At 51.4% G+C, this 17,239-nt stretch overlaps 1 protein-coding gene across 1 annotated transcript in view; it reads left to right on the top strand.

The window, feature by feature from the left end:
• Positions 1 to 455: 455 nt before the first annotated feature.
• Positions 456 to 17,239, top strand: part of LOC309599247 (protein CEPU-1) — a gene marked incomplete at both ends in the record, with an annotated part of 350,195 nt that continues 333,411 nt past the window's right edge. Inside the window, one exon of the mRNA XM_082330520.1 lies at positions 456 to 531. Coding sequence (XP_082186646.1) covers positions 456 to 531 — 76 coding nt within the window. The remainder of the gene's footprint in view (positions 532 to 17,239) is intronic.

Raw genomic sequence — 17,239 nt, forward strand, 5'->3', positions numbered from 1 at the left:
GGGGGTCCCCCCGTCTTCCCCAGCGGGGAAGGGCAGTGCCGGGCCGGGGGCGGCGGGGGAGCCCCCCGCTGAGGATGCTGAGGAAAGGGGGGTGCGGGGGCCGGGGAAGGGGGGCCGCAGCCAATGAGTGCGTTGCGGGGGAGGGCTGCCTGCGCGGCCGGCGGCGGGGTGCAGCCGGGCGGCGTGTGCGGGGCCGGAGCGGCGGGCACGGCAGCGCCTGTCCCTCGCACCTTGCCACCCCTTCCGACCCCCCTTCCCCCCCCCCTTTTTTTTTTATTTTTAGGGTTTTTTCCCTCCCCCACCCTACGGTGCATTTTTTTTTTTTCTTCCTTCCTCCCCCCCCCTCCCTCCTTTTTTTTTCCCTGCGCTTTGCTCCGGGAAACGCTGGATTTTAAACCCGCCAGGCAGTGAGTGGGGAAGGAGGGGGGAGAGGGAAACGCAGCCGGCGGTGAAACATGGCCCAGGCGAAAATGCACCATCCCGTCTCTTGGGTTATCTTCGCCGGGATGGCCGCTCTCCTCCTCTCCCAAGGTAGGGCCGGGCGGGGGATGCTGCGGGGGATGCAGCCGAGGCGGGCGGAGGGTGCGCGGCCCCACGGCAGCACCCTCCGGGGAGGGCTGGGGGGGAACGGGGACCCCCCAGAGCGGGGACAGGGCTGGGAGAGGGTCCCCAGCCCGCCGCTAAGTTGCGGGGGGGTGCAGATGCGGGTACGGCACGGCGGCATCTCCCAATTTCGTGCTCCCTTCGGGCTGGGGGGGAACTTCTCCCCGTGCTGATATTATTTTTTTTGCGGGGGGGAGCTGGTGCCGAACGACTCAGCCATCTCAACTTAGTTCCCTCAGCAGCAATGCATCCAACAGGCTGGGGGCAGAGGGAGGATCGGGGCCCCTCTGTGCTGGCCCCCCCCCCCCTTGTTTTTGCCTTGCCGGACCCAAGGTCGTCCCAAAAACTCGGTGCAGCCCCGGCTCCTGCCAGCCCCCGCCGGGCTGGGGAGTTGGGAAGTCCTTGTCCAGCCTGTCCCGGGCGAGCACGGCTTCGTCCCCTTCCCGGGGGATGGTGCTTCGTTTTGGGGGGGCTGTGCAAGAAAAAAAAAAAAAAAGAGCAAAAAGCAAGGGGAGGAGGGGGGGAAAGGAGGCGGCAGGAGCCAGCCCCATCTGGCCGGGAGCGCCGAGCCTGTCAGCTTGCGTTAGTCTCCTCGCAGCCATCTGGAGGGGCTGTGGGAGTGGGGTTACCTCCGTGGGAGGAGAGGATGGGGCCGCATCCTGCACTGGGTCGCCTGCGGAGCTCGGGTTGCGGCGGGTCGGGCTGGGATGCGGGGAGATGCGCCCCGGGGCTGCATTGCACCGTGCTCGGGATGCACCCAGCCCCGTAGCGGGTGGTACCCGGGGCTTTGCAGGGGATGCAGGCACCCCTGGGGGGATGGATGCACCTTCCTTCTGCACAGGGAAAGGGAGAACTGGAGGCAGCTACCTCTGCGCTGCCCTGGTGCCCACCGAGGGCTGGGGACAGGGTTTGGGTACCTGCATGCCCAAATCAGCCCTGCCTGGTCCCCCCTTCAGCCGAGGGGCTCTGCAGCAGGACTCCGGTGGGGTGTGAAATCCTTGCCTGCGTGGGGCAGGGGGCTGCCCGAGCCGGGCTGGGGGCTGGTGTGTGCCAGCGGAGCAGGGGGAGATGGCCAGGCGCCATCTCCGCTCAAACTTCTCTCTCCTGGGCAGGCTGGGCCCGCTCTTGCGGAGAGCCACCCCTGCCATATCGACCGGCACGGGCTGCTTAGCATGCACATCACACGCCAAGGCATTTCTCCTCTTCGCCTTCTTCCCTCTCTCCTTCTCCCAGGGCTGCTGCTTCCCGCTCGCGCTGCTTGGGATGCTGGCATCCCCGTGGCCCCGGCTCCTGAGGGGGTTTCCTGGGGATGGGAGCCCTGGCCCCCTCGGCTGCCGCCTCTGCGGGGAGCCCGGGTGGGGTGGTGGCGGGCTGGGGCTCCCCGGGAGGGGGGCAAAGCTGCCCTTCCCCTCCTCGTTTTTCCTGCCTAGAATTTGTGCTATTTATTTATTTATTTATTAATGCTTGCTTTTGGCTCCTGACTTGGCTTCCTTGCAGTCTTACTCCCTGCCTCTGGTCATCTCTCATGCGTCCTCTCCCCGCTCCCATCAAAGCTTACAGAGCAGAAAGTAGTTGGTTTATTTTATTTTTTTTAAATTTTTTTTTTTTAATTGTCCTCAGCAGCAGAACAGTGGGGAGGAATGTGCTGCCTCCCCAGGCAAAAATCCCCTGAGTCCCTTGCCTTGCAGGAGTCTGATGTGGGTGCCAGAAGTCCCTGAGTCACAGCTGGGGCGGGGGAAAGCAGGGAGCCACGCTGCACCCTGGTGCGGGGGGGGCACAGGGCAGAGCTGTGGGGTGCTGGGCAAAGTGTTGCACAGGACAGCATTCGGCAGCAAAAAGTTTGGGCCTTTTTTGGGCTGGGAGATGTTGGGGATGCAGGGTTGTTGGAGGGAAGGAGGTCCCCCAGAAGGTTTTCTTGCATAATTGTATTTAAGAGAATCATTAAAAAAAAAAAAAAAAACAAACAAACAAACAAACAAAAAAACCCAACAAAAAACAGCAAAAATAATTTTGCTTTTTAGCAAAAACTTTCTAAGGGGGTTTTGAGAAATCGGGGGTCATTTAACCCCAAAGGTAGTATATAGGTATGCATACATTGCCAAATATCAGCAGTATGGTGCTGCTGCTTCATGAACTCCTCTGATATTCACAGTCTTTTTTGAATTTCTAACTTTTCTCTCTCGCATGGTATACAAAAGTGGAGCTGGCTTGTGGTTGAAAATGCGGAAATTATTGTCATGCAGGAAAACTGTGTTTTGCACAAATGTACTACAAATAGCTCAAGAGATCTGTGCTGCCCTCTGCAGCAGTTTATCAATACTCCAGGTCATTTACCTATTTACAGCCAAACAAACAATAAGAAAAGTGGTTTGTGAGTATGCTTGAGAGTAAAGTGGAACGTGAAGTGGGATAATTCGTAAGTGCTTGACCATCTGCGTTTGTGCAAACATCCACAGGTCCTCCAAGTTTTGCAGATTCGCTGTTGGTTTTTTGGAAACGTGCCCCCGAAACGGGAGCTGTTGAGTGTCGCGTCCAGTAGGAAGGAGCCCTCTGAGCCCTGAAACGTCCAGCGTGGTTTTGTGCACGGCAATGCTGCCGTTCCCAAGGGAGCTGTTGACTCTACTGGGTGTTGGTACTAGGGAGCAAGGCCGGGGCGCTTGCTTGGATGCTGCATCTCCATGGGAATGAGATGCAAGTGCCCATTGCATCGGCACGCGGGGAGGGCAGAGCCGGCCAAAGGTCCAGCCCCGGCTTGGGGAGAGGAGCTGGGAAGAGGGAAGCTACAGAGAGCTGGAATAGCCCCGGGCATCGGGAAATGAGTGGCTATTTGGCAACACAGCTTTCATTGTGTTTGCTGTATTTTTTTTTCTGCATGATATTTAAATAGCAGCAATGAATATTTAGAGCATATTTAAGGACCCAGCAGCAGCGTTTTCTCTTCCCTTTTTCCGTGTTTCAAAGTGGAGAGATGGTCTCGCGTGTGCCCGGTGTCCCTGACTCGCACCCACCTGGATTTCTTGAGGGACAAGAGCAAAAATCCCACCCCAGCACTTGGGAGCGGAAGAGAGAAGAAAACTCTTCACTCAGCCATGCATAAAAGGATTAACCAGGCTAAAAGGTCATAGAAGATTTAGCTGGGCCTTTAGCATCAGTAAGCCAAGAATTATGGGAATTTGATTTACAAATTAGCATAAAGACCTTATTCTAATAAGCATACAAGCTGAAATAGGTATGTAAAATAATAGCATCTGTCAACATCGTACGCGGAGCGTTCCTCATCCAAAAGAATTATTCGCTCCGTCGATGTGGCTGGGTTGCAGATAACTCCCAAACCAAAGCACGGGCTACGCTCACGTGCGAGGAAAAGGCTGGATCTGGCCCGGAGACACATCTATGGGGGGAACAGCAGGCTGCTGCTGCTCGGGAAGGGCAGGATTTGGGAGCATGGGTCGGGGCTGAGCATCCCGGGAGACCTTTTTCTTGGCAGAGGCGGGAGGGGAAACCTTCTGGCAGTTCGTGCAAGAAGGTAATTGCGCTAATGAATGTGTATAAGAAAAATTATGTGTATCGACATCTTTCTGTGAATACCCGGATTTATTGTTCCCTGGGGAAAATATTAGATGTGGCTTCGTGGTGGTTAATAGTTACCGTGCAGGTCAATAAGATGTGATATTCACCCCAACGGCAGAAAATAGCTATTTAATAGGTAATAACAGTAATAATCAATACCTACATGATTAGATAACCCAGTTATATGTAGTACATAAAAGGAGGGGAATGCGCTCTGGTTCCTCAATGGCCTGATTTGGAGTGTTGCTGAACATTTGTCATTCTTGTTGATTTTAACCGAAGCTGTAAGCAGGTATCCAGCACCTCTGGAAATCAGGCCACCGCATGGGATTAATTGGCACATTTATAAGACTCAGCAGAGTAAACAGGAACCCAAGCAGACCTTTGCCATGGGAAAGATGCTTTTGAAAGCAGGGTGCATTGCGCAAAAGGGTGGGATGGCACCTAAAATGCTGGGTTGGTGCTTGGGATCTCGGTTTGGTCGGTGGCTTTGCTGTGGGTGCTCTGCGCAACATTGCACGTGGGGTTTTCCATGCGTGGGGGATTGCTGTTTCCCTGGGAGCATCCCTCCGTTGATCATGCGGTGATGGGCTGGCGGAATATAGCGAGGAGTAAACTTGTTGTGGTTGCTCTACGCTGCATATATGGAGAGATCGCTATCAAAACAGTTGTCATTCGTAATGAGATGTGTTACAGTGCGGTGTGATGGGGAACACATGCTCGAGTTGGTTCATGCTGTAGCTACGGTAGCTTTAGAAGCCCCAGTTGTGGAATGGAGATGTGCAGGGTCCCATACACACTGCCACATGTTTCAGGACGTGCAGTTGCTTACCGTTCTGAAAATGCAGGAATGAAGGAGGTGGCTGTAGTTATCTTCAGTGGGATGCACGAGGAGGCCATGAAGCAGACCTGGGCTGCATGGCCAAGGAGGTCTGGGAGCGGCCAGCCGTCCCCACATTTGGGATGGGACTTGCTGACCGGTCAAGAGGAGATGAATGTGAGTTCGACAAGCAGAGAAGGTCAGGTGGGAGCTGTGAGCTTGGAGAAAGCCGCCTCTGGTAAAACTCAACTTCTGAAGCGTCACAGGGACCATCCCTGCTTACAAGACTCGGTGGTGCTGGGTGCTCCCGAGGCTGCAAGCAGTGTTGGGATGTCCTAGTGCTTAACAAAAACTACTTTTTCTTTATCCGTGTAGGCGTATTGACCACCATAGTAACGCTGGCTTATGGTTTTTCTGTTGTCTTCTTGTGCCAACCCTGACTTGTGCATGAGACAAGTGCATTCAATATTGGAAGTGTCTGCTTCATGTATCTTTCTTGCTGCTTTTTACTTAAAAATATCCATATTTGTGATTTCCCCCCCCCCCCGTTTTATTTTTTCCCTATGGGAAAAAAAAATGATCAGTTGACAGATCTAGGTCAAGTTAGCAAGCAGGGCTTGCTGTTTTCTGTGATGAACCGGGGTGGAGGTGGATGGGGAGAGCTCACCAGCTTGCTTCCCAGGCAACTTGCAGTCAGACAGCGGAGGTGGGCTCCAGCCTTCCTCCGCAGCCTGCGAAGAACCACGTGGGGAGTATCTTTCTGGCCATGGAGATCAGGAAAAAAAAACCCCTCTTTTGCATCTGTCTTTCCTTCCCAAACTTCAATAGTGACAGGAAAGGGCAAAATTTTCTTTGCTTGTTCCCCAGTTGAAGGGATGCCTTACTAGAGCAAAGCTTTAAAGAGGGTAAATATGATTTTTTGTTTTTTTTTTTTTTTTTCAGTGTTACTGGTAGTGGTCCTTTGATGTGCAGTGGCAAATCTCCCATTAGACTCAGTGGGACCCAAACATAATCTGTGTCAGATGTTCATGGCAAAGGCTTGCAGCTGCCTTGGAGCTGCAACTTGGACTTGGAATTGAGCTCTTGGTTTCAAATAGGGGCCAAAATGAGCAAGGTGCCAGATTTGGGGATTCTGTAGTGGAAGTCCAAGCCATACTGCTGTCTCCCGTCTTCAGCCAGCATCCTGTGCCTCCGCACATGGGTCTTTCCATGCTTTTAGCAGCTTTTTTAGGCAAAAAAAAAAAAAAAAAAAAAAATTGCAAAGGACGAGCTCTTTGTCACTGCATCCCCTGGGCCACCCTAATCCCGGGGGCCTCCAGCCCTTTTGCGGGTGCTGGTGCATCCTCCAGGCATCGCCCACCCCGTGATCTCAGCACATTTGGAGCTGTGGCTGCTAGCCCGGAGGAGCTAGCTACCTCCCTCCTCCTTCCCGAAGCACGCACCTTGCTCTGGGTTAATAATAAATCAGAGGTGCTGCCTTCGCCGTGCTCTGTTATCTCCCGCCAAGAAGGATATCATGGATTTTTGATGCGCTTACAGTTAATATGTCCAATGCTGAAAGCTGTTGTAAATTAATTGACCCCTTGTCCCCCTTGTCCCATTGACTGTTCCCACTAAAGACAGTGTTCGGTTCTTGGCATCCTCCCCCCACGCTTTCCCTTCCTCCGACTCCTCCACCTCCCGCATGCTTCGCTTACTAATCAGGGGGAACCGAAAAAGGCCCTCTGAGCGGGGCTTCATGCAGCCGAGGAGCCGCGGCTCCGAAATGCTTTGTAGCAGCCGTATGGGGAAGCCAGGATCCCGGGGACCCAACGTGCATAAATTACTGGTGGTTGGAGTATTTCCTTTCAAGCACTGGGGAGGCGGTGATGGAAGCTGGCATGGCAGCGTCTGCCTTCCCATAGGGACAGGGACAGAGTGATGTAGCTGCTGCCAGGCTAAAAAGTCACGGTGCAGCACTGAGGACCTTCTGGAGGTGGGTGGACCCCGGCATCAGTGCGGTGCAAGGGTGCTCGGCACCTTTTGTGAGGGCACCTCTATTTATCTAGCGAGCTACGGCTCATGCCAAGCATTTACTTTTGCAGCCGGCGTGGGTCTGGCTTGCGGGGAGGACGGGAGCGGTGCTCGGCAGGGGTTTGGTGGGAAGGAGCAGAAAAAAAAGCTGTGAGCCTGGAGGTCCTGGATTGCGGCGTGGGTCCTGAGTTCACATCCTCTGCTTGTCCTGCAGCGATCTGGCCTCATTGCATGGTCCTTCCCCTTCATCACTTGGCCACACATTCCATAAAGATACCAGCTGTCTCTCCCCTCTTGTGTCTGGGCTAGCTAGCCTGGATTTGCCTTGAAAATGTTGGTTCCCCCCTCCCTCCCGTATAATTGTACATCACTGAGCGTGGGGAAACCCTGATTTAGCTTGGAAAGGAGCTTGTGATACTCAGCTCGCGTGGCCGGTTCGCATCCTCCCGTTACTCGTGATGGGAGACAGCAGCTGCTTAGAAGTAGGAAATTGCATAATATTAGAAATGAAGCAGAGGGGATTTTTTTATTTATTCCAAAGCGGAATAAAATAGAATAATCGCAAATTCCCAGTGCAAGTAAATTCTGGGGAAAAATAGGGATTGATTTTGAAGTATTTTTGTTCTGATTCGGAGCTTGCAGAAGCTTTATGTACAAAGTAGTGAAGTGATTTCAAACAAAAAAAGAGATCCGAAGGCTGTGTTCCAGCAGTATCAAAAGAGCCTGCAGTCTCGAGCCTTGTTACATTTTTTTTTTTATTGTTATTTCTTCAAAACAGATCCTCTGCTAATGTTTTGATTTTGCCAGAAACGGCATTCTTGATTTATAGAACCGATTTGAAAGCCAAATCTGACCCGCCTCATTGGAAGCGTGACAAGCACTTGAAGCGAAGCAAGGTTCATTAATACTGTAATATTATCTCGCTGTTTAAGTGGGGGTTTTTTCCCCTCTGTTGTAGGAGTTATCTAGTGAATAGCACTAAGTTCCTGGGCTGGTTTGGTTGTTTTCTAGCTTTATTCCCTTTCTGCAGGACAGATGGTATTTATAGATCAGAGGGTGCCTGCATTAGACTTTTTTTTTTGTGAAGTCAATCCCCAAAGCCAGCACCGGGGTTTTTGATAGCGGGCCAAGGAGAAGGAGAGTGGCAGGGCTGGTTGGCAAGAGGTGAATTTGGATTTAGCGTGAGTGACATCTCTCTTAATGAAGTCCCTTCTGGAACAAGGCTGGCGGGGAGCGGGATCCATTAGAGGCCGGGGTAGCGGCGAAGCCAAAGCCGCCTTGTCATTGAAGACAACATTTAAAAATTTGTATTATTTATTGTTTACCTTTTGTGCTGCCTTGCTGCACGTCAGTGCTTCCCATTGTACGTTTTGGGCTTCAAAACCTGACATCACATTAGCAGTCGGCTCCAAAGCCTCCAAATAATGCATAAACTATGATTATTCCTTCTGATCCAGTTGTGTTTATGTAAATGGCTGGAAAAGCGGTTTTCAGCTTATTTCAGAAGCTTAAGGGATTCATACCAAGCCTATTATTGAAAAATCAGAAAGTGAAAAGCAACTTCTGAGACAAGGAATTAGCAACTCAATGGCAGCGTGCGTACCGCTGGCTGTACGGGATCCGGCTGTATCACAGACGGGAGTTCCCCCGGGATTCAAAAATCAAACACGTGGCAACAGGTTGTTGGGCTTTGCGGGGAGGGGGGACTGGAAGGAGGTTTGCAGTTAATCCAGAGGAGCGAGGGTCCGGGGTAGGAGGCTGGAGAAGGAGCCGGGGTGCAAAACCATCAATGGTGCTGGTGGTCAGGTTTTTTGGCCGATGGCGTGCAAGGAGCATCACTGGCTGCGAAAGCCACCAGCCGCTTGGCTGGTAACCCTGGCTCTATCCCGTGCACGCCGGGAAGGGGCTGGCAGGGCTCGGGAGCACCTCTGTGTCCCCAGTGTGGCTGTCCCCACCACGCGCAAGCCTTTTTCCTCTGTCCCAGGAAAGGTGGGAACAGATGCCGATCCTCTTTGGGGCGCCAGCCCCTTCCAGCCAGCCCCGCAGCATCTCAGCCCTCCTCTCCTGCTGCTTTTTTTTCTTTCCCCGGTTGGGTCCCTTTCCCCCTTCCTTATGTTAATTTCCCACCTGAGCACCAAGTACTTTATAAATAGCAAATCTGAAATGAATTTCCTAGCAGCAATCATTATCTCCCTCGACAGCCATTAAACATTCACACAAGCAGAGCAAAATGACAAAGGGGATTGATTTTTACAGTATGTTGGGGGGAGGAAGGAGAAAGGAAATATGTTGACAAGGCTTTTTCCCCACCCCCCCCCCCTCCACTCTCCCCTCCCTTCCAGATCCTCTATCTTGAGGAATTTAAAATCACCCAGCGACTTCTTTTTGAGATCAGGTTGGAAGGGGGTGGGAGAGAGTGAAGTTGGAAATAAATAAAAATAAATTAAAAAAAAAAGCCCTATTCGCTGCTGCTTCAGCCCCTGCAAGCCTCGCTCCGATCTGTCGGCTGCGTGCGACTGGTAAACGTGAAGTTAGTTACGCGGCCCCGGCTGTTGAGATGAATATGTCAGAGTTAATGCCTCCGAAGATGGAGGGGTGGGCTGGAGAGGGTGGGGGGGCCCAATCTCCGCAGCCTTCTCAGCAGAATAAATGTGTTGATGCAATAGTTGGGAGCCGGCGAGCTGCTGCCGTATGAGGCACTGTAGCTGAAAATTTAACTTTGATTTCAATTTTCATATTTGTCAGCAATAATTAGATTCAAGAAATGTTTTTGCCGCTGTTCTAAAATACTAATAAGTAGGAGCCTTTGTAGTATGGCTAATGGAGTCTTTTTTTTCCTAGTGGGCTAGAAAAATTCCATTAAAGGGAAAAGTCATACTATATTACCGTGCTTCAACATGCATTGACTTTGCTGCCACGGGAATATCTGCGCTGGGAGACAGCAGTCCTTGCTTCGAACTGCAGGAATGGGGCGGGTGTCCCGCGGCGGTGATCTGATGGGGCTGCCAGGGGAGGGCTGGGGCAGAGGGTGATGCTCTTCGGGGCGGCTGGAGGCTTTCAAAGCGCCCGTGAGATGGTATTGCAGTGGTAGCCTGGCTCTCGGCCAGCCTGCTCGCTTGGGCGGGTGGTTTTGGTATTGCAAATCCCCGTGGGGTTTAAAGCCTTAGATCAATTAGGGGTCTCCCCTTGCTGGCTCTGCGGAAGACAGAAAGCCCCTTCTCCCCCTCCCCACCCTGCTGTGTGGATTTCCCTGACGGCACGTGCCAGGTTTCATCCCAGAGCAATGCCAGAAAGGAAAGGAAAGTGATACTAAATTTGCTGGCGATATGCACAGCAAATGGGGGAAGCTCTAAGTTGTGTCATTCTCAAGTTACTTCAGCCTATTAAGCAAACAAAAGCACTTGTGGAGTGAGAAATGGAAATGACCAGCGCGGCCCGATTAATCCTGGATGTCCAATTCCGTTAATAAGCCAGCTTTTAATAGGTGGCTCTTTCTAGGAGCTGCTGGGACTAAGAATAGATGTATTCACTGTAATTGTATTGCAACTAATAGGATATGAAGAAAATTGTATGGAGAACCTGTTCCTTCACCACTGTTTTCCAATCAGTTGAAATAATGCTTCATGCTGGAAGAGCCCAGCAAGGTAATGATACTTAAATCTAAATAGAAACAGGAATATTTTTAATTTTGGTGGAGGTGATTTTGGCTTGTGCTTTTGCTTCCCCATAGAGCAGGCAGAAGCCGAAACAGCAGTTTGCAGATGTGCTGGAGAAAACAGGGATCCCAATCCTAATGGAAACGCCCTGTGGCTGGCTACTGGGGCTGCTGTCCCAGGCTGGGTGATGGAATGTGGCTGCCGATGCAGAGAACTGTGTCGGGTCTGGGAGCCTCCAGGCTCCCTCTTGAGGGCTAAGGGGGGGCTTTCTGGGTGCCCAGGCATGGGGCTGCCCCTCTGGCATCTCACCCAGAGCCTTTTGTTCTCTCCGTTGGCAGCGAGAGGGGCCTTCACCCTCTGCAGTCGATGCCATTCACGGGGAGAGCTCATTAATGAGCCCGAGGTCCTCACTCCATTCATCCCCTGTATTTATTCAGGCCCACGATCCCAGGGCTCTGGCAGTTTGCTGATAACTCTTTGCAATGAACTCCTGTTTTCATACCCCTGCAAAAACTCCCCTCCTGCTTTGTGGAGCAAACTTACATTTATGGCTGCGGCTCTGGGTCCCCGTGGTATTCAGAGAGGGATTTGGGCTTTTATCGGTGAGCGTCTCTCCAAGGGCTCTTGCAAGAGCAGCATAGCTGCTGGGAGCGCAGCCATGCCGTTGGTCCGGTGCTGCAAATCCCAGGCGGATCAGCACATCCAAGGTAATGCACAGAAGTGCCCCAGGATGCAGATCTCCATAATATCAATGCAATTGTGGAATAATGTACATTAAAGCGAAGGAAACATTAACTGTAAGAGCTGACTGATTCAAAATCCAGACGGCCTCTGATTATTGCAGCCATTGCTTTGCTAATGGGCTGGGGAATTTGGAGAAGTTTGCAGCTACTTTTTGTCTGTTCATCACCGCTGGCCACTGGTTCAGGGTTGTTTGTTTTTCACTCCTCCTCCCTATTTGTATGCATGCTCTGACCCTTCTTTGGTAGCAGGCTAGAGAGTAAATATAAAGGGGAGGGGAAAAAAAAAGGAAAAAAAAAAAAGCCAAGGCACAGTTCAGCTGAAATCCCTGAGGAAACAGATGTGATTGCCTTACAGAAATGGCTCCAATAAGGCCAGAAAGGAATATTGCTTTTATAGCTTTTGGGATATAAAACATTTAGAAAATGTGATTGACTGGCAGGGCCTAATTTATCATTTGCCCATTTCCCTCCCTCTCTCCATCCTCGTATCCACCCAAACACAGAAGCGTGCTTGGAGGGACTCGTTTCCACTTTTTTGCTGTCTGTCTCTCTCCCGCACGGAACGCGTGCAAAGCCGTATTTCCTTGCACACCGAGCTGTGTGCGTGCACACGCAGGCACGTGTTCCCCTGTGCTCCTGACTCCTTGTCCCTCCGCCTGTGTCATGGATTTATCATCATTCTGCTAAGCACTCCAACTCCTGTGGCTATTTATAATTAATGCTCAGAAACCTGCCAATCCATTTAATGACACTAGGAGGTCATGGCCTCCCTTATAGCTTCCCATTAATCATCATTAGAACAGTTCTGGGTTTTTTACATTCTTTTTAAATGTTAATTCACCTTTATAATGCTCCTTTCAGCTCTGACTGTAAAGGGAGACTCTGTAGTGACTCCAGACTGTCTTGCAAGTGTGTGCAGGTGAAAGGCGCAGTGGGACAATTGCACTTGATAAAGTCTCTTGGATGTCTCCCGCTGGAATGAATTACACTCACAAACTCTGCGAGATGGGATTTCTTCACTGCCCTCTGCTGCCTGCTCCTCGCAGTGATGCTGGCACGGCTCCCTCCCTCCTGGCTCCATCTCTCGGGTACCAGCGAGCCTGTCCTGCTCCCAGAGACCCATGCGCCGCTGGGAACCATGCAGCCAGCAGTTCCCGGAGGGGAATAAAGTCATGGATGCTGGTGCAGAGCTTGAGAGGGCCGTGTGTGCTCTGCCAGGTTGTGCACGGGCACGTCTTTGCTGGGCAAACTTGCTTTGGCATAAGGTGCATAGCTTGGTTTTACAGGGTTGCGGTTGTTGCGTTCCCTCGGCATCTCGGTTTGAGTGGAGTGTCAAACTCATCCCTCGTGAAGGTTATCAAAAATCTCAGTTCCCAGAGAGCAGGGCTGCTCACAGTGGTGGGTCCTTCTCCTCCTCTTTCCTGCTGCCATCCTGGGAGCAGGAAACTCCAAGCCCTATCCCTGTGTCCCAAAGAACCCGCTGTCGTTGTCACAGCCCCGTGTCCTCTGGGAGCCGATGCGACGGCACAGCAGAGGGGGCTTAGCAGAGATGTCAGGCAGCAGCTTGGAGGAAGGAAAGCTCCGGGTGCAATCTGGTAGCTTTTGGCAAGCAACGGCTCTTCTTAAATAGCCCTCTCTTGGCGTGCTGTCGGAAGTAATCGTGCCCTCTCGGAAGTCAATCTGTGCTCACCATTAATGGGAAGGGGTCCGAAGTGGTGCGTGTCCGATCCGGATTCTGGTTTTGATCCTTTTGGGAGAGGTGCACGGCTTTGCAGCGGAGGTTTGCTGCAATGCATGGAGCCGTGTGAGCTGCTTCTCTGACGGAGCTCCCGGAGACTTTTCGTGGCCCTGGGTAATCAACCTGCAAAGCATCCCATGCCTCTTGCTTCGTGATCCACCCGTTGCTCAGCAAGATGGGGTGAGGCAGCCCCGACATCCAGCCCCTTCGGTGGGAGGCAGCCGCATGTGGGCTTGGGGTGGGCGAAGGTTCGTGCTAGCCTCTCTTTTCGGGTGAAACAGGATCACTTCTGCTCCTTTGGGGAGTTCTGGTCTTGGTGAGAGCTGAGCCCAGCCCCATTTCTCTGAGTAAATACGCCAGCAGCATTTGGCTTAATGAACTGTGGCTTTTAATAAATGGCTCTTATCTTGCTGAAGTGCTGCTAAATTGTCAGGATTTAAAATTAGCCTAATAGATTTGCGGGCGATGTTTTATTCACTGGTTAGTTGGAAAGAGACAGAGAGGGGGGGGAGAGATGGCTCCACCCCATTCTCCCTGAATTATACAAGAGTTATTTATTTGTTTGGGCTGAAGGGGAAATGTTCTGGATTAATGTGCGATGCCTCAGCACCTGACTTAATGAGAATTTAGAGACCTATCCCAAACTGATAGTCTCCAATTAATCACTTGGTGGCCCCTCTGCTTTGCTGTCTCTGGAATATATTTTTCAAAGTGATAGTTGGGTTGTGGTACCCACTGCTGCCTGCCTGGAGAGGGGGATGAGGATGGACTAGGGAGGTTTTAGAGTGCTGTGGTGGCTTACAGGACCACTTCTTGCAGCTTTGCTCCATGCCGATGTTGAAGTAGAGCCCGTGTATCTTTATATCATTGTATACCTGTGCACCTTGTGGTCCTGAGCACAAAGTTGAGCCGGTCCTTGCTCAGCTTCTGATACATCCTCTGAACTTGCATGAGGCACTTTGTGCCTTTACGGCTTTTGGCAATGCAGAGCCAGTTATGATCCTGTTGACAGTTTGGAGACATATGGAGAATCAAGGCAGAACAGTGTTTTATAATAGAGTAATATGGGATCTGGTTGGGATGAAAGATGCCAGAGAAATGTCAATCACTATCATTATGCTAACAAACTGCTGTACCTGCAGAGATAATAATAATATTTAGCAATTATATAGCACCTAACAAGCTCAAACAGCAGCTAATTAAATCTCCCAAGACTTCCTTTGGGTGGGTGTTTTCCTCAGAGTGCGGACCGGCTTCTGCCCAGAGTGTTTTGTGCGAAGTTAAATGCGCTTCTCCCCCATTTCACAGGTAGGGAAAGGCTGCGATCGTGCTGAAAATCCTCAGCGAGGGTGAGCCTGAGCTCCGGAGCAGGCTTGCAGCGAGGGCACTGCATTGTGCTGTTGGCTCCGTTTGCAAGAGCGTTGTGCGGCCTTGACCAAATGACCCAGATGGCCAAAGGCGCTCAGATGCTGAATGCCTCGATGTGCTCGTTGCTTATCCTTTCTGAAATCGGGGAGAGTTTGGGTGCTGGGCACCCGAATGAGGACCCCGCCAGCATCCCTCGGAGAAGCAGAGGTGGTGGTACAGGAGGTTTGCAGTGCTGTATGGTCAGCGATGCACTTTCTCCCTTTTCCTCTGGCTTGCTGCGCTGCTGCTGTTTCCCCGCCGGTTCATCGTTCCCCTGCCCAACCTGCATCCCGCTTGTCTGAGCTGCATCCTGAGAAACCTTTCTGGGAGGTGATGCTTCTCAACCAACATCCCAGGTTTGGCCAGGGCATCCAAGATCACAACGATTGAAAGCAAGACTTTCAATTTTTCCCCATTTGTGTTCTCCTCACCTTGCCTTTTCTGGAAAGCAGCAGGTGAAATGATACGTGGCTGCTTGGATCCAGCCGGGATCCTCGACCCCTGCCCAGCAGTGTGCTAGTCCAGCCTGGTGAGGCAGTGGTTTCCCTGTGACTTTGTGAAGGTCAGCGTTCGTGTCTGAAGTGGGGCTGGTAGTAGCAATGCATGATGCACAGTGTCAGCCATAAAGGAAATATTGTATATAAAAGATAAGTTTTTTCCTTTCTTGTGGCAGAGGAACAAGGCGCCGGGTTCATTTAGCATTCATAAAGTCTTGCTTTGGAAACGCCTTTAAGTACTGCTGAGGGAGACTTGAAGGAGCGTGTTTGAGAGTCAAATGCACATCTCCTTGGGCTCTCCTTTCATCTGCTTTAAAAAACACAATCTTTTTTTTTTTTAATCTTTTTTTCCCCCTCTGTAAAAATACTAATCTTCTCCAACAGCAGCAGACACCCAGGGTGCAGGCGCTCAGCAATTAGTTCGGTGAACAGAATAAGCGAGGAGCAGAGGGAAGGGGAGACTCAGCCAAGTACTGGGAGGACGGCGAAATGCAGCCTGCTAATTAGGAGGTAGCACAGCATGGCACGGGGGGATGGCGCCGGTTAATTCAGGTGCAGAGCCACTAAGTTGCGATCCGTGTCGTCTGCCCGGGTGGCAACGTGCTCGCCGGGATGCCCAAGTCCTCAGGGATGCTGGGTTGACCTTTGGCAGAGAGGAGCATTTAGCAGAGAATTTGGGTCTTGGTCTGGGTCCAAAACCAAGTGGTGAAAGAGCCCAGGGAGGATGAGGCAAGGATGAAGCATGCAGTTTGGCTGGATTTACAACCTAGCAAGCATATTCCCAACTCCAAGCTGGCCACGAGTCTCTGTTGGGAGAAACACATGGAGCTTTTGGCTTGAGTCCTCTCTGGACTTTTGGCCAGCGTGGAGAGAGGAGCGGCCATCCTCCAGAGGCTGGGCTTTCCCAGCAGAGAGTCATCATGTTGGGCTTCATGTCGGCGTGGAAATTCAATGGGCGATTCCCGTTATCATTGGAGGAGTTGAGACAGAAGGAGCAAGCGTGGAGAGAGAAGAAAGCAACAAGCGGTGTTATCATTCAGCCTTCTTCAGATTGTGAAGAGCCAGCTTCGTGAGAAGTGTCAGATGGGCAGAAGTTCAGCTCAGCCCCTTCTTTTGGCTGAAACTTTTCTCGTCCTTGAAATCTCTCTCCTCTGCTCTTCACTTGAGGGAAGGGAATTTATTGCAATGAAATATGTTGTCTTGTGGCTTTTTATGAAAACAGCACATGTCACTGCCCCTATTTCCTGGAGCCAAAGGATGTGGCTGGATTTCAAAAAGAAAAGGACTGGATGATTTCATTATTGCTAACAACTGTTCCCACCAAGATAAGGACAGTCTAATCACATTCCCTGTGCAGAAGTACCAAGGGAACCAAAAGGGAACGTTTCCATTTGATTTTCTGTGTTGTCTTCTGTGTTTTGGTCGTCTCCGGTACCGTGCAGTGCCAGAAGCGGGCTGTGAGGCTAAATGGGTTTGGGAGGGAGTCAAGGCAGCGATACGTGGGGGAGTGTTATGGTTATCAGGGTCCTGGTGTCCCAGGTGGGAGATGCTCTGCCAGCAGCAGCCTTTGTCCAACCTGATGCATGGATTTATTTCCATTGACCGCCTGCGGTCAGGGCTTGAGCTCCACTGTCCCAAACTCTTTGAGTGAAGTCTGAACCAATGATGGGGGCTCAGCACTGAGCAGAGAGGTAGTTTTTCAGCTTTTTTTTTTTTTATTTCTACATGCCTCAGAAGAAAAGTGCCACCCCCCGCATAAAAAAAATAAAAATAAATCAGAACTTGCTGCCAATAGGTTTGCTTTTCTTAATTACGTTTTGCAGACTCCCTCTGCAGATACCCCTGAGAACCGATCCGTAGCTGAAAGTTACCCCCACGGTGAGCACGCTCCATCTTGTAGTGCCAAGAGGTGATGCTGACCATAGCGCAACCCAGGTAGAGCCAGTTTGGCTCGTAACTGCCTGCCCAAGAGAAGGTGAGGACTGGGGGAGAGTAGAGCCAAGAGGTGAAGGGGGGGCAAGTTTTGGCTGAGCCCTCTAACATGCGGCTCTTCTGCCTGCACGGAGTCGAGCTGCCACATGTCCCCGCTGAAAAGCTTCACGTCGCAGGGAGGGAGCTCTCTAGGCTTTGATTTGCCTTGTAGCAAGAGATAACATTATCGTCTTGTCCTTTAATGATTTGAGGACGGAACA

The sequence above is a fragment of the Platalea leucorodia genome (assembly GCF_965183815.1).
Source record: "Platalea leucorodia genome assembly, chromosome: 20".
Lineage (NCBI taxonomy): Eukaryota > Metazoa > Chordata > Aves > Pelecaniformes > Threskiornithidae > Platalea > Platalea leucorodia.